Source organism: Eleutherodactylus coqui, chromosome 1, assembly GCF_035609145.1.
Source record: "Eleutherodactylus coqui strain aEleCoq1 chromosome 1, aEleCoq1.hap1, whole genome shotgun sequence".
In the NCBI taxonomy this organism is placed as follows: domain Eukaryota; kingdom Metazoa; phylum Chordata; class Amphibia; order Anura; family Eleutherodactylidae; genus Eleutherodactylus; species Eleutherodactylus coqui.
Genome location: NC_089837.1, coordinates 431,690,947 through 431,717,200, shown reverse-complemented (window position 1 = coordinate 431,717,200; position 26,254 = coordinate 431,690,947). Strand labels below are relative to the sequence as shown.

At 43.3% G+C, this 26,254-nt stretch overlaps 1 protein-coding gene across 3 annotated transcripts in view; it reads right to left on the bottom strand.

The window, feature by feature from the left end:
• COG3 (component of oligomeric golgi complex 3) overlaps positions 1–26,254 on the bottom strand; it is a 70,908-nt gene that overhangs the window by 40,291 nt on the left and 4,363 nt on the right. For 2 of the 3 annotated variants that reach the window (XM_066581973.1, XM_066581990.1), the window contains exons 5-14: positions 25,848–25,922; positions 22,811–22,903; positions 20,810–20,935; positions 19,617–19,697; positions 13,295–13,338; positions 11,537–11,663; positions 11,244–11,335; positions 6,972–7,111; positions 4,348–4,508; positions 1,755–1,863 (exon numbers count right to left, since the gene is read on the bottom strand). In XM_066581973.1, the coding sequence (XP_066438070.1) occupies positions 1,755–1,863; positions 4,348–4,508; positions 6,972–7,111; positions 11,244–11,335; positions 11,537–11,663; positions 13,295–13,338; positions 19,617–19,697; positions 20,810–20,935; positions 22,811–22,903; positions 25,848–25,922 (1,048 nt within the window). The remainder of the gene's footprint in view (positions 1–1,754; positions 1,864–4,347; positions 4,509–6,971; positions 7,112–11,243; positions 11,336–11,536; positions 11,664–13,294; positions 13,339–19,616; positions 19,698–20,809; positions 20,936–22,810; positions 22,904–25,847; positions 25,923–26,254) is intronic. The other variant, XM_066581982.1, reaches the window with a different exon arrangement.

Below are 26,254 nucleotides of genomic sequence, written 5' to 3'. Positions count from 1 at the left end.
GACCTTTTTAAAATTTACCCACATTTGCTCGTTTCTCAATGCTTTCCACATATATGAAGTTGAGATCCCTTCGGTTACTTTTCTCTCCAAACTCTACTCTTATTGAATCTTTCTCTCCTTCCTTTTCTGATTATGATCTCTTACACCTATTTTTGAATTATTTTTGCTTTATACTGCACTTTGTTCTACGCAGTTAGTTCCAATGTAGCCAAAATTTGATATTTGCATAAATTTGCTTTTGTATCCATGTTTATCAATCACAATTTTCAATTTAAAAAATGTACTGAAAAAAATAAAAATGTAAAACCATTACCGTCACCAGGCACTTCAGAGGCGTTTCTTCATAGGTTGCCCTTGATATAACCTATAGGCATTCCGATGCTACATGTCAGGCTTTCTTAGTAGCTACAACCAGGGAGGTTTATTTTATTTTCTGCAGTTTTCAGCTTTGGACTGCTGACCAATAGAAGGCAGCGCTTGGCAGGGACACACGCAGGAAGGAGGTACAAAGTATGGAATTGCGTGTAATGTAATTTCAAGCTGCATGTTGGCAAAGATGTAGTGGCCATCTTGGAAAATGATGCAGGCAAACCTCGGAATCAGAGGGCAGGATATGGTGGTAATGGCTGCACGATTTATACCCATAACCAGCAGTGCCTTAACATGGCGCAAACACCTTTCATAGCTGGAATTTCCGAAAATTAGCCTTAAAAACCGGAAAACCCCCTTTAAGAACAAAATGAATCAATTTACTTTTTTCTCATGTACGGTCGGTAGCTGAAAGGTCTCCAAAGAAAACCATGCGAACAACAAAAAAAATGCAATTATTACAGCTGTGCGCTTATATTTTTTGCAGATTTGGAGAGTTTGACATATCAGAGGAGTTAGCCATTGTTACATGTGTTTTTTATTTACAGATTTAGTGAATCTACTGGGCCAACCGACCAGGGCTGAAGACAGTCCCGGAGTAATTGGTAGATGACTCTTCAGATAGGTGGACTATAGACAGGAATACAGAACCAACCCAGATACAGGAGTACAGGCAGATATGGGAGGGTATAGACAGAAGTTAGAACACAGGAAGGGAGACTGATCCTTGGCTGCAAGGAAGATGGCAGGACTATGTATAAGCAGAGCAAGTGCCTCGATAAAGGCGGCCCTGCGTTGAAACCTCGGGCATGACTATCCTTAAAGGGGTAATACACGGAACCAGACGGGGCTGGCACACAGAGCAGAGACAAACGGACATGAAACTGGCTGAAAAACGTAAGAACAGATTCAGATTTGCAGGAAGCCTCACACAGAACAGGAGGTCAGAAATAGACCCAGGACAGAGAGGCAGACAGGACCCAAACATGACAGAAGTCAGACTGCAAGACAGAACCCAGAGAGTGGGCAGGCAGAGCTGACAGACAGAATGACCAGTGAGGCTGATTGTCAGGGAGTGACAAACAATTCAAAAGGTAAAAAGGAAGTGCATCAGCTCACCTTAAATAGGGGAGTAATGCCTAATTAAACCACACAGGTGAGCTGAGAGGCAGAGACCTGGCCAACCCTCTCAGCACTGGCCAGAAGCAGAAAGGAGGGGCAGAGACCTTACAGCCAGCAGCTATCCTAAGCACCATGAGATGTATAACTTGCGACTAATTCATCAATGACCAAATAACCGGGGGGGTCTTTTGATAACTGACTGAATAAGTAAGACTTAAGAGTTTATTAAAACACTCTGCACTTCATTCCAATAAAAAACATACCACTTTTGATGAGATTATTGGCTTCTGGATCCTCTAGATGGACATCAGAAAATGAAGCATCCGGAGTCTGCAACCTCATCTGTTCCTCTTTCAGACTCTGTGCAATTTGCTGCGTATTTAAGATGCAAAATTAGAAGACGTTTATCACAACTGACAATTATGTCATATGGAATCATTTTCTGATTATTTAGCCCAACACAAACTTAGTGATCGATAGGCTGCTTTGGTGTCAAAGGGTTTCTTAAAAGTAGGGCTCTTTAACCCCTTTAAATATGCTTTTTTACAGGAGGAAAACGTTTTAACCTAGTTTATTTATTTTTAGTCTTCATAGTGAGCTTGAACTTGCGATTGTTTGATCAATCATACCCTAGCCTGAAACGTTTGGGAAGATTTTTTTTTTTTGGATATATTTTGGGTTGAAAATCATTTCTGTAAGGGCTCATGCCGACGAGCGTCGCGGAATTCTGCCGCAGATTTCCGCTGCAGGAGTATTGCGTTTAAAAAAAAACAAAAAAAACGCAAGTTATCACAGAATTCTGCAGTCTCCATTAATACCTTATTAATGGAGACCTCCCGCTGTCGAAATCTGCGATGAAATAGAACATGCCACGTTTTTTTTCCCGCAGCGGAAATCTGCGGCAGAATTCTGCATGTAAGCATTGGCAGCAGGAAAGCGATTAGGCTCAATAGAACCTAATAGATGCGGATTTCCTCTACAGGAAACGCAGCTGAAATCCGTGCATGGGCATTAGCCCTAAGGGTGGGTTCACACATGGCGGATTCCCGCCGGAAATCTCGCGGTTTGGCCGCAGCAAAAACCGCGGCCGCAGCCACGGTTTCAAGCGGATTTACCGCAGTGGATTAGCCGTCCCATGTGGACGAGATTTCTGAGAAATCTCATCCACATGGCTGGCTAATGCCGAGATTAGCGGCCGCGGGCGGTTTTGCCGCGGGCGGATCTGCTGCGGCAAAACCAGGGCAAATCCGCCCTGTGTGAACCCAGCCTAAGAGTCAGTGAAGCAGCACTCAGTTGGAGTAAGGGCCAGATGGAGAGGTTGGTTCAGTGTAGAAACGTGTTGCCATTAAAGTTTTAACTTCAGCTCCGGGTCTGCTATCATCAGCGCACTGGATTCTCCACTCTTATGTCTTTTTTGCTGACTTGATCACAGAGGTCACTGCTGTTTACTGACAGACTCATCAGCGTGTCGTCTGTGCGCGACGCTGTCTCTGGTTTACGCTCTACTGCATTATGGGCTGCTTTTTTTTCTTATTATCTGACATTTTTGTAATAGGTTTTAAGTAAAACTTTTACACGATTTGGTCTCTGCAACTTTTACTTATGACTGTATATAGTAAACGGGCGACAGACTTGGGCCATATTTACACGGGTGAGAAAATCATCCAAGATTTATGCACTGCGAGACGCACAACACTCACACAAAAATACAACTTATTATTTGCCATAGGTGTAGTTACATAGATGACTTTTTTCTATTTTTCTTTCAGTTTGCAGAAATCTCGACCATTTCCAATGAGGAGAAATTAAGAAAAAAGGAAAAAAAAATGGCATTGCAATCACATGTACATGCGAGCTTCAAGCGAATGCAATGCAAATTTTTCTTATTGCAAGTGTATGAACACGTGCAAAAAAATGCATGTTTAGTAATGCAATTTTCTAGCAAATCGCTCTTGCATTTAAAAAAAAAAAAAGAAAAAATTTAAATAAAAAAACATCCAATCTTACCAGTATTTCTCGATATTTCTCGCACCAATATCACGCTCGCCCCCGTGTTATTACAGTCTTAATAGGAGATCTGTCAGTGAAAATGGACTAAAGGCCTAGTTTTCAGCCCTGAACTTTATCAGTTGATTGAATGAGCAGAAGCTGCAGATGCCAAACTGTGCAAACTTTTTAATTAAAGCCTACTGCAAAAATGCTTTTCAGCCCAAAATACATGCATAGTTAAAAAAAATTTGTCCCCCTCAAAAGGTGTCCACAGTCTTTAAGCCTCTATGATGTACGTGTACATCATTGGAAGAGGGGTGGGTATGAGCATGCTCGGGACCCAGGATCACTCCATACCCAGGGGGTGACAGCTGCATTGAACAGCTATTACCCACCCTCAACCCATATGTTTACCGACTCACATGTCACAGACAAAGCTGACCATTCTATCTACGCCACGAAAGACGGAGCCCAAGAAGGATGGGGTAATTATGGGTTGCCACGGCAGCCGGGTGCCTAATGGATGCTCTAAAGGGCTGCCATGTATTCATACCCATTAAGGGCTTAATAGGCAACAATACAATTATATACTGCAATACAGATGAATTGCAGTATATTACACAAGCAATCAAATGCAAATGTCAAGTCCCCTAGTGGAACTAACCCTAAGTAAAAGAGGCAGCGTAAACCTGATGACAGATTCACTTTAACTACAACTGAAATGGATCTCTCAGCCTTTTACATACTTCTTTTGCTTAGGACTCCTCAAGTATAATTTAAAGTGAAGAATACTTTAAGGATATTTTTGTGAGTTCCTTTGTGCAGGTATTATTAGCCATATTGAATAAGGTGACAGACATAACCTACCTCCATCATCTCCAGCTTGTCAGGATATGCCAGATCCCCAGGAGCAGGTTTATAGCCCAGGATATCAGTCTGAATGTATATGTGTGTCCGGTAGACGAGACGCTCTTGTACATCTTCTAGCATCTGCTTTACCACAGCATCAAAGGCACCAAGCTGGTAGACTGAATACAGCACAAGGAGGAGAACGTAAGCACCATCATGAGGAAAACAACTCCAGTAAAAGGGTAATGCAACAAACGTTAAAAAGAGCAAACTACATTTGTTCCTAAAGGTGCATTTAGACAAAAATGATCGCTCAAAAGATGGCTTTTGAGTGATCATTTTGCATAATCCATTAATTGGTACTAATACCTATCAGCACCAATTAGCAGCATGTGAGCAGCCTGGAGCTGAATTTATTCAGAGGACTACCCGCTGTTCTCTGAATACTTTGTTCTGTGGAGCTGATTACAGCTGAGACAATGTAATCAGCTGTAATCATTGCTCCCCGGGCAGAGCACAGCGTGCGGTCCGTCTTATCAGCTGTTCTGCTGAATGACGAATTTCAGGCCTAACTAAAGTCAATCATTCGGCAGAAAACAGTTATCGCTAAAAACATGGCTTTTGAGCGATAATCATGGTGTCTTAATGGGCCTTAAGTAAACTTATGAGCAATTAAAAACATTTATTTAGAGCAGGAAATGGCTACATACGTTTAACCACTTCCTGTCGCATCACGTGCAAAGGGTGTATGTCTGCTCCATACTCATCTGCTATAAGCAGTTTCTGATAAAGCAGGCAACTATCACAACTAGAGTTAGTTTCGACTGCAACAGTTAATTATTTAGATGTTGCGGTAAAGTGAATGCGAGTCTAACGACCACATTAGCAACCGCTGTGCAAAGCAATCACAGCGTGCCGATGGGTTAGCAAGGCAGCCCGGGGCCAAGTGAAGGCTACTGTTCCAAAGGACAGAACTCAGACAGAACTCAGACAGAACTCAGACAGAACTCAGACAGAACTCAGACAGAACTCAGACAGAACTCAGACAGAACTCAGACATCACACTCGCCAAACGACGACCTCAGACAGAACACTGAAATGGTGAGACAGACTTCACTACTCGCTGACTGGCAAACTCAGAACTGACAGAACCAAACTGAGATGGTATACGGAGCTCAGACAGCACAGGAACATAAAACACTCTCCTGCATACCTACACACCTAGCCAGATGGAATAACTATACGATGTACAAGGTATTAGTTTGTATTTTGGCCGAGATACAAAAACAAAAAAATTTAAAAAATGAAATAAAATTGCTATTGCCGTAATATTGCTAACATGCAGAATAAAAGTTTACATTTGATTTTAATGTACCATGAACAATGTAAAAATGAAGCCTAATGGCACTTTTTTTTCAACTCACTCCACATAATTTTTGTAAAACGTTTTGCCTTACATTATATGGTTAATAAGTGTGAGGTTACAGGGACCCACGTGATGTATTTTTTTTTAATAGTCACACGCTCCCTTAGTCCAAAGAGGTCCCTCTCTGAAGATGATTCAAAGCATGAAGATTTGACTCTTTTCAGAGTCCCGTGCACTCCCGGGACTCTTTCATGAGCTGCGCGATCTCAAGAGGGGGGTATCAAGTGAACAGAAGAATATTTAAAAAAAAAAAAAAATACCCGTGTGTATTGTTCAATGCCATGAGTTAAATATACTACTTTTTTTATTTTGGTGATAGTATTTTCTGTTAACATTTTTTGGATTTAATACTACTTTTCATTTTTTTTTGGATCAGATCTTTTTTGGCCTGTCCCGAGTATCTAATTCTCCCCCTTCTGTTATACTCTGTTTATTTTTAACTAGGGAAAGATTGGAAGAGGCAGGTCAGACTCCAGTGTGGGGTCGCCCTTTTTGTTGCAGTTACTCTGCTTGCTCATCAGATATTATAGTTTGGGACATTATAGGGTGCAGTTAATAATAAAGTTAAAGTAAAGAAAATAAAAAAACTAATAACATTTAAAATTTTAATTAAAAGGACCCAGTACACTTTTCTGTGAATCTCTAAAAACCTTGCAGCTGTGACTATATATTTTAGCCCACGGGAGCATTTATTCCTGATATTCTGTGAACATGAAATGAAGTAGGCAACAGTATGGATACACTATTACTATGCAAATGAAAACAATAAAGTGATATACATATAAACTGCAAAAATTCCTTTCAACAGACTGTAACTTGACATTAAATAAGTCATCAGTAGTTTACAACTGGCAATCCTATCAGGAGATCATCAATAGTAGATTGGTGGGGGGCAGTCATTAAGATTCCTGATTTCTGCAGAAAGTGGATACCGTAGCTCTGTTCTTACTGCAGTGGCCAGGCTTGTATTGCAGGCCAAGCCTCCATTAAAATGAATAGAACTTGGCCTGCAATACCAAGCCTGACTATGGCAGTAAGAACTGAGCAGATTCCTGCAGAACTCAGGTCAGTGCACAAGCACACCACCCTAGTGGCAGTCCTGGGTGACAGCGCTCCGCCAATCTACTATTGCTGATCTATCCTGAAGAGAAGTCAACAGTAATTTACAACTGGACAACCCCTTTAATAAAGGATAAGAAACAGAAGCAGGCCTTACCGTTATTTTGCACATGATCTTCAAGCATCTCAATTTTTAATATACCACAAAGTTCGGAGAGCGTTTCCAAGTGCACAACATGAATGATGAGCGGCCGTAACACATCATATAGAGACAGACACAATTTCTCCAAAAGTTCACTGTAATATAGTTAAGAAAAATAAACAAATGACGATGTTACCCAAGTCAGCCATAAAGAGCACCTTCCTTACCTACTGGGGACATCCAATAACTAGACGTGTAGCTTTACAGTTTAACAAAACTTCAAAGTGATGCAAAAACCTTGGTAAGATGAACCCGTCAGAGAAACAGGCTCCCCTTAATGTTACTACAGCTCAATGCATGAGCCCTATGGAGCCTGTTACATAGGCCCCCGGAATCTGCAGCGATCTTGCCCTAGCTGTATATGCCAAACCTCTTACCTAGAGCTGAGGGATAGAATGACATTTGGCATGTAGCACCTCTACACCCTAATGAATGGCTGAGGATGCTGGGCATACACGATACGCTATTTTCCAGATCCCCATAGCTGTGCTTTGGAGGACTTTCTTTTACTTTTACTACAACTAAGCGGCACTAGAGTGCAAGATACCCAAATATAAAGAAGCTTGTAAGTGTGGAAAGTCTCATTCAGCATGGCTCAAAAGGTAGGGAACCAATCTTTGGGACAAGAAAAACAAGAAAATCAACTTTGTAGCTTTTTTGTTGTTGTTAGGGTCGGGAGATTTTAAAATTGATGCTCATTAGAAATTACCATATTATGCAAACATTAAAATGGAGTTTTTGGGTGCAAAAATGGCAAGAGAATTTACAAACCAGTAATTAACGCGAGGTGGGGTTAATCTCTTGATTTAATTACAGATAATCCAGATTATACATTTCGTAGGGTTACGACACACTGCAAAGTCTAAAAGTGCCGCAACAAAAACAGGCGTGTCATTTTCAGGGCGACTCTGTATACAATTAAAACATTATCCAAATATTTCCAAACCAACCGCTTCTAAGGCCGCCTGCACACGAGCGGAAATCCCGCCGCGGGATTTCCGCCGCTGAAAGTTTGCATAGGAGTGCATTACAATACGCACTCCTATGCAGACAGCCGCGCGAAATCTCGCGCGGCAAACAAACCGCGGCATGTCCTAATTTTCTGCGGGGCACGCACTCGCGCATGCGCCGGCTGCGCTCGTCCCTGCAGGCGCTCGGGTCGGATCGCGCGGCGGGAATTCTCGCTGCCGGATCCGACCCGCTCGTCTGCAGGCGGCCTAAAATTACAATTCTTATTAATATCAAAATATACAGTGTCCAACACAACAAATACTCCTAGTTATGTATTATAAACCCCTTGACAGATGGCGGGGGCGGACGAAGGCAATCAGAGCAATCATGGCATATCCAGTGGAAGAGATACAACAACAGAATCACAAAGTGGCATATTGCCGAACCACCGTGTCACACGTCAGGATTAAATGCCATACTTGCAAAGTTCTTTAGATCCATACATGTAAATCATATATCACAGTATAACGTGTAATCAACCTCCCAGAGTTGTCAACAGGATATCGCCAGGATGATTAAGAGAAGAACACAGGATGTTGGGATCAAATTCTCCCTACCTAACAATGGGGTGGTCGCCCTGAAAAGAGCGCCCCTGATGAAACTGACTCCACTGGATTCCCCTAGTATAGCCCTTACCCCAAAGCCTGTATCCTCCAATAAAAACACAACAATTCCCAAAGGGGTCATTAGGGGATTAACATTACCAGATTAAGAGTAAAACTGCCAAACAGATAAGCAACTTGTAATGCACAAAAGATACATGACATCCACAATATGCCAGCCATGCCAGCCTCTGTTCTCACAGGATATTTAAACCAGCCACCACACCCCTGTAACCATATGCCGCCAATCACAGTAATATACTTCCAATGCACCCTCACCACAGAGGTACTATACCAACCTTACAAAAGCATCTCATCCTAGATGTATTGTGCATGCGTACAAATGCACCCACATTGCTGGCGTCATTAAGCACAGCCATATTCCCAATTCCACAGTTTCGCGTCAGCTCACATGTAATCTGTCTGCATATAGGAACGCTGTCTAACAGCTGACACCTTATGGCAATTAACCCCCTAATGGTGTTGCAGCTGCACCAACACATCTTCAGTCATAGATATGCAAGGGAGCTCTTCTCAATAGCGCATGCTCAGATATTCCAGGTATTTAAATAGCAATGCAAACTAAAGTGGTCTTGAGGCATTTCAAATAAAGAGAATATAAAGTAACAATCCCTATTAATATATGGATACGCCCAACTATGGATGCACGGGCCGAATCAATTTACAACCAGATACAGCAGCTGTGTATATACCGCCGCATAGATTTCCCATTCCAAATGCATATATGCTGACACGACAGCCATTCCAACCTCAATGGTTGCAGTCTTTGTGAAAAGGTTGCAACACAGACACAAAAACAACATGATACGAACGCTATATGTTACGCTAATCAGGTCACTATATTTCTACAAATACATCCCATGAACAAGTATGTTCGATATGCAGGAAACAAAGAAAGAAAGCTCATTTTAACTCAAACCCATTACACATATCATCAAGGCCGCCTAGATGAAGCAAGTAAACGATAAAGCCTAATTCAGGCCACCCGGAGAAACGGTCTTGAACCAGTATAACCACCCCGCCTTTTTCTGTAATATTATTTTATCCCAAGTACACTTTCTTAAGGGTCACGGCACTACCTCCAATACCGAAAATCTGAGGGCATCAGGGTAGCCTTCATACGTGTCGCACTAACAGCATATCCGGTCAGTCGTATATCGCCGAGGTGATCCCGGATTTGTCTCCTCGACTGTCTCTGTTTTCCCTACATATTCCAGGGGGCAGCTATGTTTGCTCACAAAGGTAACACCCTCGGACTTACAATTGGCAAAATCCCTCATCATGTACTCCTTGCCTGTGACACTACTAGTATGTTCCTTAATAGGATCATGGGCATGCTATACATTCACTGGATCTAAAATGTACCCAGAGGGGTCCTATCTAGCCAAGTACAACCTAACTTTTCCTTCTGGTAAAAACTACGAACAAGCCAGTCTCTTATGGACCACCCCTTTCTAATAGCAACAGATAGATAATTACTAAAGCCCGATCCACCTTAGTATCCCCAAATGTTTTTTCAGGATATCATAAACCGAATCAGATCTCTCATCACAAGCAGTTACAAGGGGAATGATCCTGTTTCTTCTTGCGTTTAGGTAACCATCTGGGTCTACCCTACCTTAACGCATGTTCATAAGTCTTAGTCAAAACTGAATACACATAACCCCCCTTAAGAAACCGATCCTTCAGATTCCTCACTTGGTTCCTAATTACAGAGCAACAAAATCAATCATCTGCGCCCGACAGGTCGTCCCATGTAACAGAGTCCTAACAACATCACCACAAGTAACTTGGATCCCCCCCTCTCCCGAGACCACAATCTGCTGACTCCCCTTAGGCCACTCACACACATGCAGTCGGCAAAACGACGCAATTTTACTGCCATTCTCGGAAGTAGGTTCCTGCTTCTTACAGCGGGTTTTAATGCACCCCATCATTCTGATGGGTGATGAGATGCGTTAATTGCGGCAAAATAGAGAAGACAGGGCTCGAAAAATGCAGCGCTAGAAAGAACCAGTGGTCAAGCGCATGTTTGCAGAGCCCCATTGAAAACAATTAGAGCGTTTTTTCCACGACGTTCAATACACCGCGGTAAAAAATATGTGGGGGAGTAGCCTTAAGTATGAGTTACCTAAAAGCAGGTTTGACATCACTTTGCAACATTTTTGGAGGTTTTTTTTTTGGATATGAGGCTAAACTTTTTCAATAAGATGCAAGTTACGTTTATACACATTGCTTTTACTTGTGGCATTGCTGGGATCAATGGTGACATACCAAACGGCAGAATGTTCTGGGTATGGCGTTTTTTGCCATAGCTTCATTCATAGCCTCCATAGGCTTCTCAGTAAAACCTTAAAAGCCTGTACCCTCCCTTTTTATGTGGTTTAAAGCCAAGAAAATACTGTGTAATTAAAGGCTGAAAGGGAATTTTCCAAGCATATAAAAACACAGAAAAGCAGTAAAAAGTATCTGAATGATCAGCAGATATATATTTTATAGGAAGGAGTGAGAAGCAATTAAAAAGTTATGACCAAACCAGAAAACATGCATGACATGCAGAATCCAGAACAAGAGTTACAAATTTACCACATACTCCAATTTTGGTGTTGGTTTGGTGAAAAATTCATTGTAAAGCTGGTGCTCATCCTGGCACACATGGACCATGAAAGCACAACCACTTCGCACCTGCAAGAAGAGAAATGTGCATTTAACTACAAACTATCAACAGCGTGCGACACCCAATACAAGGAGATTAACCTCCCCACCAGTAGTAGTGGCTGACTAATTCACTAGACCGATTCTACAGGATGTCAAGCCATAAAAAGCAGAAGACGGGTTAAAGAACAGAGTAGTTGCAGATGCCCTGTCAGTACTTTATATACCTACCAGCGCGCAGTGATCCCTGTTGTTCTGGCTGGTCAGATCGGTGATTGTGCTAGTGATGCTTGGACTCAGCAAGTTCTCCCGCTGATCCAAATAGCACTGATGGATTTCACCAAGAAGCAGCCGATACCTGTCAAATAATAAGACTAAAGTCAGCACAGAAGCATTTGGCAAAGGTTCAACCCGCCATTTCTTGTAGTAATAGCACAAGTGAAATGCTTTGGACCTTATGCACAAAGACCAATACAAAGAGCGCCAGTACTGCCGACAGCAACCATTCAGATCAACCCTTTCATTTTCAGCTGTGCTGTAGACCTATCAGAGCCGGTGTCCGGTTGGTTACTATGAGCAACGCTGACGTTTTTTCCCTCGACATAGTTGTGCGAGGGCTCGTTTTGTGCGGTACGTCCTGTAGTTACTGTTGGTACTATTTTTGACTACATACGATTTGTATTACATTTTTATTGCTTTTTGATCGCTTTTTATTTTTTCTTGGACAGATTGGCCCAAAAAAAAAAAAAAAAAAAGCACATTTCTGGTGTTTTTTCCCCCCTTTTCCTGACGTTCACCATGCAGGGTAAAAAATACACTACTTTGATAGATCAGACTTATGGATGCAGCGATACCAAATATGCATTTTTGTTTTATTAGATTCTTTTTATTGCAAATATGGAAAAGGGGAGGTTTTTTGAACTTGTATTTTTTTTTTTTTTTAAATAATTAGTAAAACTTTATTGTTCTTATTTTTACAATTTTCTTTTAGTCCTTCTAGGGGCCCCTCTTCCACCCGAGTTTAGGGTCTCTCAGGGATGCTTTGATTGCTCCTGCAGTATGATGCCATAGCATTACATCGTACTACAATCTGACAGCCAGTCTATCAAGCCACCCCATGGGGATGGCTTGATAGTCAGACTACTTTCAAGACAGCCCTGGGGCCTTTCAGAAGGGCCCTGGCTGCCATGACACCCGCATGGCTCCCTGCGATATCCTCACCGTTCGGGGGATTTAAATGCCGCTGTTAGAATTGATAGCAGCATTTAAAGGGTTAACAGCCCCGATCAACCACGGGGCTTGTCTGGGCTGTTGCCCTCGGGTGTCAGCTGTAAGAAACAGCTGACACCTGCAATGTATAGAGGGAGATCACGGTGTGATCTCCCTCCATACATGTCCCGCAGCTGCAGGACATAAAAACACTATAGGGTGGTCACTAAGGGGTTAAGAAGGAAGCAGTTAACAGGTTTCACACTCAAACCATGAGCAGCACATTATAGGTCAGGATATTAACATTCCCAACAAACATTTATCTATTATGATCCTTTCGCTCTGCACAACTTTTGAAATCAACTGTTTATAAATCTGGTACAGTATGCCAATTAGATCCCAGGGATCCACTGGGCGTATGCAGACCACACCAATCGCCCAGAGTCTTCACTGTAACCCAGCCTCTCTCACTTTGACGCCAATGAAGATGCCCATGTTCCAGAAGGCAGAGCAGGATCAGTGCATGCATAGTTGGTTTTGTCTTTGTGGGCAGTCTCAGACTCCTCTGTGCATGCGCTGGTCCTGAGATCTTCATCGGTCCACCACCCCAGGTCATTGGGACAAGTTTAGTATGACATTTTTTTCCCATTTCTTATTTTCTACTGAGTAATTTCTAGGATCACACATTGCCTTGCAATAAACAAAAAATGTATTTCTTTCACACGGTGGGAAAGGGTTAATACATTTACGTTCATTTTTTGTTATAACAATAATACTCACTCCGGTAACTTCTCCGATCGCTCTTCCATTTGTTCAATAAGCGTCTAAACAAAGCAACATAGTCAGCAAGGATTAGTGTAAAATCAACATTATTCAGACCTGTACAGCTGGAGAGAACAAATCCGAAAACACAATTAAAACTATTAGAATTTGATAACCCCCGGGGCCCTTGTGTAAACACGTTATACAATAAAAGGTAAACTAGAATATTGTTGATAATGTACTGGAGCCGCTAGTCTTTATAAAGGGTCTCCACGTTCTTATGAGAATCGCCCACAACAGGTTTGCACCCCTACGGAGTTCCTTCATTAGCACAAAGTCACTTCCAGAGAAACACACAACAGTTAAAAAGTCACCCCAACTTTCTCAGGGTTCATACGCTGGACTCGGCACTTACCCCTCTAATACGGCTGCACCTCGCCATTCTTTAAGATGTAATCACCGAGTTTTGAGCTTTAAGATGTATAATCACTGAGCATTGATATTTCCTGCACTCCAGCTTCACAAAGTCACATCATTGCTTGGATCCTACGTCCCGATTACATAGTGGGCTTAGTAGATAGCGCATGAGGGGTGAGGGCTGGCTGAGACCCGTAGTTCCATGTATATATGCACTTGTATCAAGAGGTTTCTGCTGTGCTGCGTATCTGAACTTAAAAGCCATAAAGACATCTTAGCAAAAAAAAAAACCGCAACACACCACGCCTAAAATGTGTGCGTCTTCCTACAATTTACAGCGGAGAGGAAGGGTGGGGGGGCTGGCAGCACCAGAACTTCCTAAACCCATCATTAGGAGAGGAGCATTGAATCACAGCTGTATAATACTCTACGTCCCTACCCTCTTTAAGAAGGAAGCAGTCAACAGGTTTCACACCTGTAAAAAGCACATATGCATTTGTATTGAGACGTTTTTGCTGTGTTCAAACAGCTCCAGGTCTCCTCCCCAGAAACAATAATATGATGGCTGCAAGTTACGTATCCCTCTTGTGGTTCAATTAAGGCCACTTAAAGGTTACTGTTATAATTACTCTGCTAATCGCGTTTCCAAGCGAGCTTCACTTTTTCCTTAGTGCACATTAGTTCTCCATTAACCCTTTCCAATAGTTTTTCTAGGGGCTTACTCTTTTTCTACCGTTATACAACGGCGTTATCTGCTGGATAAATCCAGTACTGCATGAGGTGACACATTGGATAGGCTCTGACAGCAGAGAGGCTGGCAATATATAGTAAGAGAACCCCGATAGACGTCTTTCAACATCGGAGCTGTACAGCCTTAAATCATAATGTCTTCAGGCGTCAGACAGTGGATTGGAAGGGGTTAACATCCTTTCATATTTATTTCCTTTTGAGATGTATAAAAGAGTATGAACTGGATTTGTGGAATTGCATTCATTAATACAATGTTAAGGCATACGTAAATCATAGTATTAATCTGCTCACACATGAAAATATATGATATCAACACGCAAATAAAAAAAAACCTAAATACACAAAAGTATCTGCAACGGACCTACAACCCCCCCCCCAACTCTGCATTTAGTCCTCTAGGGATTATTTTAGACTCCACCACTGACACGTTAGCAATAACATTTCCTTCCTGCCAATCCTTTCTAACACTATGTATGGCTGTGAAGACCAGTCCTCTCTGATCACAATTCTGATCATGTCCAAGATGTCGTAATGATATGCGTTTGTCAGAAGCACTCATTCGTTCAAAAGTATTTTATTCGCATAGTTTCAACAATATAAACATTTGTCAGTCATTTGCTAGCAGTTTGAAATGGCACTCCGTTGTCTTGACAAAAGTAAATAAATTCTTTACACTTCTAAAACGTCGACTATGCGTCTCTTTTCCTACTTGGGCAGGTTATACTGACTAAGGACAATAATCTTATACTACAACATAAACCTAACTATAGAAAACACAGGGGGGGTTCAAGAAAAAAAAAAGGGGGGGGGGGGGGAGAGGGAGTAGGGTTAGATGGGGGTGCTATGGGCGGTAGGACTTTGGCACCAGTTTGGGCATGGTTTGAGGCAGTAGGGCCCAGCCCCAGGTAGCACCGTTCCCTGGTCCCGAGCGCCACCTGAGGGAGCCCCCCTCATATTTTGGTTCAAATAAGTTTTTATTGTATATAAGTCTGGCATGTAGTTGTTTAACTTAAGCCTTGCACGGAATGGAGATAAACTTTAGAAGGATCTGTGAGGACGAGAGGGGAGAAAAAAGAGGGGTATTGTGGGAATAGAGCGAGTCCACCCTGAGAAATTCCGTCGGCTGACGGGAGTAACGCGGTAATTACTTCAACAAACATCATCCTCTCCTCTCCTCTAGCTTTATGTGGAATTCAAGTCTGGGTGTTGATCTCGAACTCGTTTGGGATTGTAGAGGGGGATCCCCTTTTCCCATCGGGTAAGGCTTAACTCAACTAAACACGGACACTCACGTAGACGTTTGGGGGGGAGGGAAGACACTAACCATTAGGGGGCAGAAGATAAGGATGTGTGGGAAGGGTAGGGGGGGAGGGATCAGGGTCAGGAGGCGTTCCTGGGCAGCTACCTCTAGTCGCTAGCCCGAGTAGGGGGTTGGCCGACTGATCCGTGATCTATCCAGCCTTTGAGGTCGTCTGAGTCTCTAAACGCGACCCATGGTTGCCACGTCCTACAGTATGTTTCCCAGGATTTCGGGTCGTCGGCCCCCAATTCGTCAAATCTCATGAGGGCATGGAGTTCCTCGACCCACATGCCCCTGGTTGGGATAGTTGAGGATCGCCAGAACCTTGGGATAAGTCTTCTCACTGCTATTATGAAGTGTTTTAGGATGCTTGATTTAGCAGTTCTTATGTTGCCTGGGAACAGTGAGAGCAGGGCCATTCTTGGAGACATGGTTACCTCTGAGTGGTTGATATGGTTATAAAGTTTAGTTACCTTTTCCCAGAGGTCGGCCACTGGATGGCATTCCCACCATATGTGGGTCATTGTGCCTCTGCTCCCACTGCATCTCCAGCACAAGGGAGATACCTGGGGGAGGATCCCTTGAAGGTAGTCGGGGGTCCTGTACCACCTAGAGACTATTTTGTAATTGAGATCTTGGACCTTACCTGCTGAGGAAAGCTTATGGGTTAGGGCCCAGATTTTGTTCCAATCCTCATCGGGAAAGTCCTCCCCTAGTTCCCGTTCCCAGGCCCCTCTGTAGTTCGGAGTCTCTTCCTCCGTCTCCCGATCCAGTAGCAACTTGTAGAGTGTTGGAATCATGTGCCTCTGGCTTAGGTCCGACATACAGAGTTGTTCAAACGCCTTTAGGGGCGCAGTCAGGTTTTCTTTCGGTGTCAGCGAGCTCACAAATCCTCTCAATTGCAAATACTGAAGCCAGAATCCTGGCTGAGATGGGTGCTGGTTTAGGATCTCGGTCATGGGTTTCAGACCCGTCTGAGACACTACGTCCCTCACTCTGGGGAGCGGGTCTACTGAGATGGCCAGCAGGCCCTTCTGTCTTAAAGTTGCGTCAAATGAGGGGTTTGCCAGAAGCGGGGTTAGAGGGCCTGGGACATAGACCAGTCCATGTCTCGGGGCGAAACTCGCCCATGTTTTGAATAGGAGTAGTCCGAAGGGAGAGATGTTGGGGATGTGTTTTACCCCTTTGGGGGGGATCCAAGGAGCTCCGTATAGACCGTCTATTTCTCCCTCGTGTTCGATGTCGACCCAGAGTCTAGATCTTCTATTTTTGAGGATATCGTGCACGCAGTTTGCGATACTAGCCTTGTGGTAGAGGGAGAAGTCCGGTAGGCCTAGGCCTCCCCTTTCCTTACTCCTCGTCAGCAGCGAATATCGCATGCGCGGTTTACGTCCCCTCCAGACAAAGTCAGTGATCAAGGATCTGATTTTTTTCACGAAGGTTCTTGGGAGCCCTATCGGGATAGTTTGGCATAGATAAAGGAATTTGGGCAGAACATCCATTTTGATTGCGTTTACCCGGCCGTTCCAAGAGAGGTATAGGGGACTCCATTTGCCCAGATCCCTCTCCAGATTTTCGGCAAAAGGGATGAAATTTAGTTTAAAGGAGAGTGATAGGTCGGTTGGAATGTTGGCCCCCAAATATTTCAGATGAGAGCTGACCCAGCGGAACGGGAGCACCGATTTCAAGTGGGAGACCTCGGCCTGCGGAAGTGTGACGTTAAGGGCCTCTGACTTCTGCGCATTGATCTTATAATTATTAACCCTTCCAAACTTTTCAAATTCCTTTAACAGTACGGGCATACTGACTTGGGGAGAAGCATTCATTATTAATGTGAGCGGCAATTCTTCTTTTCAAACGTCTAGACGGCCTATCGATATGCTGTCGCTTCCAAGGACATTATTACATATATAAACTCTCAATACAAGTAAGAAACTCAGATACTAAATTCATAGTTATTAACCGTGGAGTTACGCCATTCTCTTAAAAAAAAACTAGTTTTTCAAATCTCTCACTCCTAAAAAAACCTTCCAGAGAGCCAAGTTGTAAACTTAATGGGTTATCCAGGCAGCACCCACCGGGATACACCAGGGTCGGAAAGCACTGCTCTAACCTGTCTATTGGCTGGCACTCATTACTGCATGCGCAGCTCTAATTAAAATCAATTGGACCCCAGCCTACAATTAGTGTTCTCCTGAAAATAAGCCCTAGCCCGACTTCATGATTTGGGGGAAGGTTTGAAATATTTGCCCTACCCCGAAAATAAGCCCTAGTGCCACCCACACAAGATCACTTCCTGGTAATCTCCTCTACAAGAAGCAAGGGCTGCAATTGGTTTGTCGAACGCTGCATTGATTAGTTCTTCGAGCGCCACAGCTCAGCCAATCACAGCATCGCTTTGTGGAGGCGGGATTGATGAATCCTGTAAATCAGGATGTGATCCTGTGTTGGAGGCTGAGAACCACAGGAACAGCGCCAAAGCTATGAAGAGGGACCTGGACTGCGCGTGCTAGGTAAGACAAGACATCCCCAAAAATAAGACCAAGCACCTCTTTTGGGGCAAAAATTAATATGAGACAGTGTCTTATTCCTGTGGAAACACTGTACAAGCGCAGCTCCCATTACTTTCAATGACGGCTGCACCTGCAATTATGAGTGCTAGCCATTACACAGGAGTCGGAGCAGTGCTTAGTAACCAAACAAATCCCATAGGACATCCCTTATCTACTAATTGCTTTGTTACATTTTCAACTTCAATATCAAAGACCTTCTCCCCAGTATAATTACGCTTCAAACGGCGATAGTGGCTGAATGGTACCCCAACAGATGTAAAGGGGGATGACAAGTATTAAACAAGGAGGAGACCTGGCGCTGATTGAACACAGCGCAGCAGAAACATCTTAATACAAGTGCATATGTGCATGGAACTACAGGTCTCAGCCAGCCTGCTAATGCATCTACTAAGCCTACTATATAAATCAGGACATAAGTTCACAGCAGTGACGTGACTTTGTGAAGTTGGAGTGCACAAAATATCAATGCTCAGTGATTATACATCTTAAAGCTTAAAACTTAAAGAATGACGAGGTGCTGCCGTATTAAAGAGGGGTAAGTGCCGGAGTCCGGCATATGAACACTGAGGAAGTTTGGATGACTTTTTAAAGTGTTGAGTGTTTCTCTGGAAGTGGCTTTCTGCTAATGAAGGAACTCCGTAGGGGTGCAAACCTGTTGTGGGCGATTGTCTCATACGACCTTGGAGACACTTTAAAGAGAATAGCGATTCGAGTACATTGTTAACATCATAAAATGTGACAAAATAAAATATAATATGTGTTTCTTCAAGGGCCCCGTGGATTATGAAATTGTAGCTACGGTATTTTAATTGCATTTGATGATTTGTTATTAAAACGGTGTTTATTTAAATATGATAGTATGAACGAAGTCTGAATTTCGAATGGTGCAGTCTGGCCTCCTGCAGACGGCCGGGTCGGATCCCGCTGCGAGAGTTCTCACAGCGGGATGCGACCTGTGCCCCTGCAGTGACCAATGGCTCACCTCCTCCGGTGCCTTCTCTCTGCTCAGCGATGTAGCCATCTGGCGCCGTTTCTGTACGGGCCTCTGCGAAACTCGCACAGCAATAGGACATGCTGCAATTTGTTTACTGCGCGAGTTTTCATGCGGTCAAATTGAAGCTGTCTGCAAAGGATTGCATGATCTAATGCAATCCTATGGCAGCAGGCACAGGCGGAAATTCTGCGGGAAATCCTAGAGTGGAATTTCCGTCCGTGTGCAGGAGGCCTCTGGATTCATGCAGATTTGGATCTACCCTGTGTGTTGTGAGAGAGACACCTGTAGAAAGTTAAGAATACTTACCCTGACCTTTGGAGCTGCTCCCCTAAACTTGACATAAAATAACGTGAAAGCGTTGTCAGAATGTGGCGCCGTTGTTGGATCCTGTCAGGGAAAAACACGAAAAATTCTTTATTCAGAAATTCAAACAATTATCAATACATGTGTCATATCAAAAGACAGATCTTTCCATACAGCAGAGTGCTTCAATGCAACTTGAGTACATCATGTCATTACAATTGTTCTCTTCGCCTCAGTTCAGACTCCCATTAGGTGTCCCTGTGCAGAGCAGCCATCATAAATGGCAGAAGAAAAAAAAAATTGCACAACAGGCAGCACTATGTTTTCCAATGACAAACCCCACAACAGAACCCATGAGGCATCGTTGATGTCAGTCATACGAGTGACCTGGAACGCCATTACTTACTATTTTCCCCTGTTCATGTGATGGAACAGAAAAATCAAAATGATGGAAACGTGATCAGAGCATTAAAGGGAAGGTTCAACTAAGATCATTTGATAGAATCGCAGAGATGTGTAAGATAAAGGTTATTGGTGGGAGTCGGAGTCTCAGACATTGCTAGGATGATGTGGGCATGTGCGCTACAGTCCCAAAGCAGTGAAGGAGACAAGTTTTTGAAATTATTCCTAAATCCGATTTGACATTAGTATATTTAGAAATATGTGTACTACGGATCAGCAATGCACTCATACCTAGGATCAGATTGCATCAGTGTTGCAACCACATCGCAGATACACAATAGTCTTATGTAGACACTTTATTTGAAACGACAGATGCCAAAAACATGCAGAATAATGAAGATTAATTCTGGATAACATACAGATCGATCTATCTGGAAAGTGGATTAAGTGGAGTGTTCCAGGGACAAAGTTATTATATATTATTTTTTTTTATATATAATAACCATTCCAGCTACCCACTGCCTCTCCATTCACCCGCTGGACCCGTGTACAACCTGTAGTCTGCCTACGACCGGAACGCCATATGCTGCTCCAGCTCATCAAAGACCACAGCGATCGACCATCAATAGGCCGACAGGAGCCTGTCAACAGAATGCCGGCGGGGTGAATGTAGCAGCATGGCTGGGCACGCACACAAACTCCAGCACTTAAAACCCCTTTAACCACTTTCCACCCTAAGGCATTATATCGAAACCATCACCAATGCAAACTCCTCCATACCATTCCGGACATACCCGTTTCATAAGTTGATTTGTGAGGTTTTGCAGTGTGTTCACCGTATACGTCTTCATAAGGTGCATAGCTTTAGAAAGACATTGCTTAATCTTCGCCAGATAAACAGGATAATCTTTATAATTAGGCTGCAGGTTAAAAAAAACAAAAAACACGACATTTAAAAAAGGCAGTCAGTTCTCAATAACAACCTACTTTATTTTGTAATCTGTGAGTAAACTTTAAGACATTTATTCATCCTTCCTTTACACAGAATATACAGAATTCAGAGGATAAAAGGATCTCATTGGCTCCAAAAGAAACTCTAGAAATAAACTCAAGACGTGATGTTTAGTACTGAGCAGTAAGCCCAAACATTGCGCAGTGATTAAAGTAACTGTGCAGATGACATTATGGACCCAGTCGGGTACCAAGCTTTGTTGGAAAACCAAAAGTTAAACAGAGGGATGTCACCAGTTGTGCTCAAAAAAAAAACAAAAAAAAAAAAAAACACACAACACAGCATATTTTAAACAAGTATTACACACACAAGAGCACTCTTGTTCTCTATGGATGCATTCAAAACGCAGTGCATACGCAATGACATTGCCTATGTACGGTGTTTTTAATACATGCTGCTAAGAGACATGGGAAGGAAATTTGAAGAGAAAAAAAAAAAACTAAAACCAGGGAGCCCGTGCAGGACAGTGCACATAAAATACGCTGTGCATGCGAGAGTAAAAAAGAGTGACAATACGCAGTTCCATACGCCAACAAAATGCTGCAATTTTTAGGCAGCGTTGTACCATGTGATGGCGTGAGCCTGGCCATGCACTACCACTTTCTCCCATATTCCCCCTGGTGGAAAACTATAAGTGGAAGTCACATATACTGGCATAATGACCACTATTAATATGGCAAAGCTAGCAGCCATTAGCGGGAACATAAGGATGTCGGAGCTCTTCATTCCCCACATCATATCTGAAAGACTGCTACACAGTTCAGTCACTAACGTAAGCAAAGACTGAAAAGGTGCCTTCTAAAATATGGACAGTTGATAAAAATGGGTGCATACAACTTTAACGCATCCCATTCTCTTCCTCCTCGTGCTTCACAGCAGCAGCTGAGCTGGTCTCACAGCGTTGATGCCATGGCCTCTAATGACATCTATTGGGCTTTGTGAAAACTGCAAGCATCAATAGAGAAGTGGTCATCAGGGGAGATGTAGACCGAGTATAAGCACTGCCGCCATCCGCTGTGACAACACCGCTAAAAAGTTCCCAGCAGTATTTCTATTGACCGCCACACTTCAATACCATAAATGAAGCCTGACCCCAGGCAAAGCACGGTGCGAAACGTGCGTTGGTGGATGGGGGAAGTGTGTGTGTGTGTGTGTGTGTGTGTGTGTGTGTGTGTGTGTGTGTGTGTGTGTGTGTGTGTGTGTGTGTGTGTGTGTGTGTGTGTGTGTGTGTAGGGGGGGGGGGAGGGGGCAACACTTTGGTCTGTATACTAGTTTGTTATCTGATGAACTGGATTAAACATCTCTATCAGTTTCCAGTATTATTCTTGCTGGGTATATATTTTACAATGTTAACATGAACCCTCCTCTCTAGCTATAGAGACAAGCTGTTGTGTAAGTCATGCGGTAGTACATATGGAAGTGATCGGACTGACCTACTGACTGCAATCCCTGCTAGCCATCATAAACCGCTCCTGCAGTCACACCGTTTCTGCCGTCACACGGCTAAATGTCTGACCATTGTCTATGTGTATATCACCCCTCACTCTCCACCTCGCCATACCGTGCACATCTCCAGCCCCTTTACCCTCTGTATCACCCCATTACTTGTAGTATGTAAGCTCGTTGGAGCAGGACCCTCACCCCTACTGTTTCCATCAACTGATTACTATGTAACCATGGTTCTGTAATGTTTGTATTTTGTCTTTCTGTATTCCCAGTCTATGTAAGCGCTGCGGAATATGTTGGCGCTATACAAATAAAGATTATTATTATTATTACTTACATGTGCGGAGATGTAAGATATACAGTCATCCAGCTTTGAGAGCATGGGGACAAATCCTTCACTGTTCACCGATAATGTGGGAGAATTCAACTTCTAAAACAAGGAAGATCAGAGACAAGCGGTTAGTCTGACGTCTTGCATCGAATTCCCATAAACATAATACTGTAACAATATCCATTTCTATCCCTCGTTATCATAGTAGTGCCAATGGTACAGAACGTTACTACACACATCACAGTCCACACAGTTGGGCATTTTAGTAGAATTCAGATAATCTGGTGAATTTTCGATCAGGTGACTCCAGAGTAAAAGTATTTTTCTTCCTGTTGATTTAAAGGGCCTTATTGTATGGATTACTTTATTCTTCGTTTGCATCCCAATTGAATTTTAAGGGGTTTTCTGACTTGTTCAGTATTCTATCAGCTATTAAGGACACATGGTGCCAAAAACAGGAGGTGATCGTCTCAGTCCAGGCTCTCCACCAAGATCCATCATTAACCTATTTTGGTATAAAGGACCACAGAAAGGTTAGCATTTTCTGCATGACAACAATCAGGGAGCCATAAATTGCATTTCCCCATCAACACAGCCGTATGAGGACTTGTTCTTTGCAAAAGGCACCATATTGGGGCTCACTACTCCCTAAATGTTTATCATGAGATAACTTTCATTAATCCCCTATCTTTATCTAGTTGGTAACTCTATGCTCCAACCAGTTAAACTCATTTCCGTTAGTAGAATCTCTTTAGAGTACCTTATTTGCACTTTCAGATAACTTTTCAGAATAAGGCCGCCTGCACACAACTGGACTTGAATTGCGGAATCCGTGATAGTCTCCTGTGCAGACATTCCGCACCAATTCAAACCAATGGAGCATCCGCATGTCTGCTCACGAGAGCGAACAGCAAATGTCATTTTCCGCTCGTGGAAAAAAAAAAAAAAAAAAGCTGTACCATGCTTTATTTTTGCGTGGATTCCACGTGGACAGCTTCCATTGAAGTCAATGGAAGCAGTCCGACCCATAGCCCTTCCGCAAATGACATTACGAAAAGGTAGCAGATTCCACGTCATTGCTAGGTGATGGCGCGGGAGAAGCAGGAGTTTAAAAAAAAAAAAAGGTACAAAAAAAAAAATCTATACTATACATGTCCATCCGCAGTACAGATGAAGCAGCATAATGACAGGTACGTGCAGACACCGGCCAAGCACAGGGTCAGATTCCGCTGCAGGCTTCCGCACGTGGAATCCAACCCGGTCGTGTGCAGGCAGCCTAAGTTGCTGTGTGTAGTGTGCACGAGGAACAACACTATATCTGGCAATTATATGACTTGTGTCCTACATTTTCACCAGTTTTCCCTTCTGCGGGCTCCATCACTAATTTTCCATTTTCCGTAGGCTGGTTGGTTAAGACTAGCTGTTATGACAGCTCCCATACACTGCACATGGAATGAACAGCACATCCTGCTCTCCAACTCTCAAACACACAGAGAAATAATATCAGCATGGTGAACATTATACAGGAGTACTGAGCGGTGCTGATGCGATTCCACTACCAGTAACACAGGTTCCCCCCACTGCCCCAACTTCTGTGGGCAGCATCAGTCAATACCCTCCTCCACTTAGAGTTCTCCCTCATTATCTTTGTTACTAGAGACGGATTTCACTTGACAACAGGCAGTGGACAGCAAGTTAGAAGGAAAAAGCCCTCTGGTAGCTAGTAATATGGAGTGATTTTTAAGTACAAAACAGTCATTTTAAAAGGGGTTGTGCCAAGTTATAAAGTTATCCACTGGCCGAGGGATAACTTTATGATCAGTGGGAGTCTGACTTCCAGAATCCCCACAGTTCCCGACAAAATAAGTCTGGTCGGTGCCCAAGTAGTCACACGGTTGATCCATTCACTTCAATAACAATGCCAGATTACCCAGTTCAAATGCTTCTGTGATCCCCGGTGTGGTTATTAAAGTGAATGCAGCAGTGGAATGCATGCGTGACCTCTGCTCTGTTCACTACAGGACTTCCTGGACCCCCGTTCTCTATATCATGGGAAACCCAGTGGACGAACCCCGAGCGATCACAAAGATATCCTATATCCTGCAGTTAGGGGAATAACTTTATAACTTAGCACAACCCCTTTAAGTAAATACAAGGATTTGCCCTTTTGCTAGTTATCACATTGGCTACCATATGAATGCAAGTTATCTGCAAGTGCAGGGAGCATTCAATAATATTTATGCATAAATTGTGACTTAAAGGGAAACAGTCATCAACCCTAAAACAACCTAAACTAAGATATGGTACTTATAGTTGAGGCTACTGGAAGTCCAGAGAGCTGTGTCTCGATCCCCTGGTCCCCTATTCCTGCAGTGTCCCCCGGCAACATCAGCATGCACACAGCAGCTTGACTCTTTCCAGAAGCCTGTGCGCACACACTCCCATAGAGGTGAATGGGAGGCCCTCGCCCGCACAGCCTTCTGATGCAAGAAACTGCTGACGTTGCTGGGGGACACTGCAGGAATGGGGGACCAGGTGAGTATGAGACACAGCTTCCTGGACTCCCGTCACCTAAAGTATAAGGACCATAACTTACATGGGCCGATAAATCATTCAGTTTGCCACATCCATCAGTGTAAACGTGTGCTCCGACTGAATGACCAACAGGAATTTGTTTCTGCATGCAAACACTGAACGAAGTATTAACCAGTGTAAAGAGGGCCTCCCTCTAATTCTTGTGTAAGAGCACAGGAACGATCTCTGGGACGCGTTGGCGGGAATCTGACAACTCGTCCCAGAGATATTTAAAAACACAGATAATGGTTGGCAGACTCCTGATTCCATAAGACCAACGTGTCTCGAACTATTCCGTTTTTAGTCATGGCACAAATAATTGGGTGGTTATACCTGCGATTAAAAACAAGGACCCTATGGGACGTTGGACCGTCACCTACACTATAAGCATCATAACTTAGTTTAGCGTTGATGACCGGTCCCTGGAATGACATAGGAAGTCTCTACAGAGACAACAAGCATTACTCACTGTACTGATATTCTCCAGTTCATTAAAGTATGAAAGTTTCTGTTGAATGCTTTCAGCGAGGTTGACAAGTTCAGACTGCGGAGAAAGAAGAAAAAAACCTCACTCAGAAGTGTTTTACATGGAGAACTCCTTGAAGTTAGTTCAAGGATCAAAGTCATATATGCATTAGAAAGATTCAGTCGCTGGGCATAAGTAATGATTCTGGAACTACTGCCAGAGCCGGTGCCCACGTGCAGGGTATCCATACTGAGGACATGGGTGTTAAGGGTGGTTTTTGCATGCAGAACTTTTTCTTCCATCCAAAAGCCAGCCAGCTGGGCAGAAAGCAGGCGGACCCCATTATAGTCAATGGGGTCCACCCGGCGCTGTTAGGTTTCGTCCAGAGACGGAACGGTTTGGCTGCAGGG